This window comes from Sinocyclocheilus anshuiensis, unplaced genomic scaffold (assembly GCF_001515605.1).
Source record: "Sinocyclocheilus anshuiensis isolate Anshui unplaced genomic scaffold, SAMN03320099.WGS_v1.1 scaffold443, whole genome shotgun sequence".
Classification (NCBI taxonomy): domain Eukaryota; kingdom Metazoa; phylum Chordata; class Actinopteri; order Cypriniformes; family Cyprinidae; genus Sinocyclocheilus; species Sinocyclocheilus anshuiensis.
Window position 1 is genome coordinate 185,626 of NW_015548211.1, and position 2,943 is coordinate 188,568.

The window sequence follows — 2,943 nt, forward strand, 5'->3', positions numbered from 1 at the left end:
GCACGGGTATATTTGTAGCAATAGCCAAAAATACATTGTATGGGTCAAAATTATAGATTTTTCTTTTATGCCAAAAATCATTAGGATATTAAGTAAAGATCATGTTCCATGAAGATATTTTATAAATTCCCTACCGTAAATATATTAAAACTTAATTTTTGATTAGTAACATGCATTGCTAAGAACTTAATTTGGACAACTTTAAAGATGATTTTCTCAATATTTAGATTTTTTTGCACCCTCAGATTCCAGATTTTCTAATAGTTGTATCTCGGCCAAATATTGTCCTATCCTAACATAACCATACATCAATGGAAAGCTTATTTATTCAGCTTTCAGATGCTGTACAAATCTCAATTTTGGAAAAATTGACACTTAAGACTGGTTTTGTGGTCCAGGGTCACATATGACATTGAGATTGTTCAACTTCAGACTGATCATTGTGTCCAATCTGTTAATGAATTTTCTTAACATTATTTGCAGAAGTGTTAAGAGTGTAAAAGTTGTGAGTGTTTATGGAAGTTTCCATTTACATGGGAAAGAAGGAGGTCAAGCCAGTAACAGCAGCGAGAGGTTTCCTGAAGTTGCGCATGTCCCACGTCTTCAGAGTGTCGTCTCCTGAAAACACACAGAGACAAAACAAGCTCAGCCCGAATCAAAGCCCTGATGTCAGACGGAGCTGCTGAAGGCGAGCGAGCGAGCGGCTGAATCGGCGTCATTGTCTGTCGGCGTGAGTCAGAGAACATCAGGCGTGACACGACGCTCGGGGATCTCCACATGCGTGCTGACTAACGCTCCTCAAAGTGTGATTCCCTGCAGCTGAGTCACACTCGGGTCACTTCCACACAAAACACAAGACTGGCTTTATCTGGACACAAGTCCACTTTGTGCTCGCGTCGAGCATACTAACACATATTCAATATATTTTAGCATTTAAAACCCACAAATTCAGCTGTCAAGGTCAATGCAGAATAGCGGTGGGCGGTATGAATAAAATCATATATCACGGTATGAATAATTTTATATCAAACTAACAGTACATTTCACCATATAGGCAGTTTTGCTGGAAAATGTAAAAATCGTATGTAAAACGTAAAACATACTTATTCTTATATTTTAATTTATCAAATTTTCTTTTTAAACATGGTATATATATTTATCTATATTTTAAAGATATTTTTAATATTTAATTTAAGAATTTTAACAAAAGTTTTTTTTATATTTTATTTATTTTATTTGTATTATTTAATAATAAACATTATTTTTAAACACATAGTATCTATCTGTCTAACGTTACCGGACGTGTCGGATCCGGCGGCGTGAGCCTGACGGCAGTGGAACTCGGTGTGGACCTGAAACAAAACAAAACAGCACATTAAAGAGACGGAGGAGGACCTTTCAACACATCTGGATGAGCAGAAGCCGAGACCTGCGCTCCATTAATAGACACATGAAGAGCTTTCATAGCCATACGGTTTCCATCTGCAAAACCAGCGAAAAACAACATCCCGCTCCAGTCTGAAAACCGCTTCATTCTTGGAAACATCGCCCAGAGCAGTGCATACGGTATTCATCCTTCACCCCTGTCGCTCACATTCAACATCAACACAAGGACTGAGAACGAATATATAAACCAAAACCCCTTTTTAAGCCAAGCACAGACAAACCAGCGGGTAACTTTCATCAATTCTTTTGACGCGAGACCCTCTTGTACCCTCCTGTCTGTTCAATTACTGGACCACCCGAGTCTTTACCCTCAACAGCTCATTACATAAGAGAGTGTGATGAGATCTGAAGGATTGCTCTGAGGTGAACAGACACCTCAGAGGAGCTCAATGAAGAGCCGGCAGCCTACAAGAGCGCCAACACCAATACATATCAAATGCATTTGTTTTTGTGGGGTTTTGACACTTTTATTAGCAGGATAGTGGAAAACTGAAAATAACATTTTTTATTCAATTAAATAAAATACAAATTTAAATACAAAAAAAAAATGAAAAAAATTAAATGAAATAAACAGATAAAAATCATTAAAAAAAATTAAATAAATTGAAATGATCAAATAAATAAACATGAAACAAAAGAAATAAAATCATAAATTAAAATAGAAATATAATAAATAAAAATAAATAAATGGAATTCAGATGAAAACCATTACTTAAACAAACAAATAAATAAATAATATACTATATAAACAAAATTGAATAAATTAATAAATAAAATTAAAATTAAATAAATGAAAAATTCAATTAAATAAAAAGGTGAAATAAATAATAAATTAAAATAACATTTAAAATAAATAAAAATAAATTCATTAATTAAAAATAAATCAATCAAATGAAATGAAATAAACAGGTGAAATAAAATTATAAATGAAAGTAAAAATAAACACATTCATGAAAAATGAATTAAAATAAAAAAAAACAAAACAAGAAATAAAACACTAAACCAACAAACAAATAAATAAACAAACAATTTGGCTCTCAATGGGGAAATTACAAATGAATTAAAAATAATAATAATATCTATCATTTTTTTATTTAAATATAATTTGGTGTATTAGTTTTACATTCATCTCATAACCCCTATGAGCTATAAGCAGGAGGCGTTACACACTAGTGAGTGATATCAGGTCCGTGTCCATCAGGGTACTGATGCGGAGGAAGAACTTCACCAGACTAGTGCTCTCGGACTGTAGACTGTGGAAAACAGCCTGGAGGACGTTTCTCAAGGAAGGAGAGGACGTCTGAAACTGACATGGACACGTGAATAGAGGTGTTTCTGAGCCCCATTAGTCTGATCAATAACCGTCTGACCGTCCACAAAGCATGAAGAACGGAGCAGAACATCAGCCTCAAGTAATAAAACACATGATGACCCAATACATGATCAAAGTGTCTATGATTCAGCTAATAAAATGAGATGAGGATTTCTGTCAGGCGT

The 2,943-nt window shown here is 34.1% G+C and overlaps 1 protein-coding gene across 1 annotated transcript in view; it reads right to left on the bottom strand.

The window, feature by feature from the left end:
* The window catches only part of LOC107653764 (WD repeat-containing protein 70-like), a 23,980-nt gene extending 22,446 nt beyond the window's left edge, over positions 1 to 1,534 (bottom strand). Inside the window, exons 1-3 of the mRNA XM_016440585.1 lie at positions 1,430 to 1,534; positions 1,298 to 1,352; positions 534 to 618 (exon numbers count right to left, since the gene is read on the bottom strand). Coding sequence (XP_016296071.1) covers positions 534 to 618; positions 1,298 to 1,352; positions 1,430 to 1,534 — 245 coding nt within the window. The remainder of the gene's footprint in view (positions 1 to 533; positions 619 to 1,297; positions 1,353 to 1,429) is intronic.
* Positions 1,535 to 2,943: the final 1,409 nt, after the last annotated feature.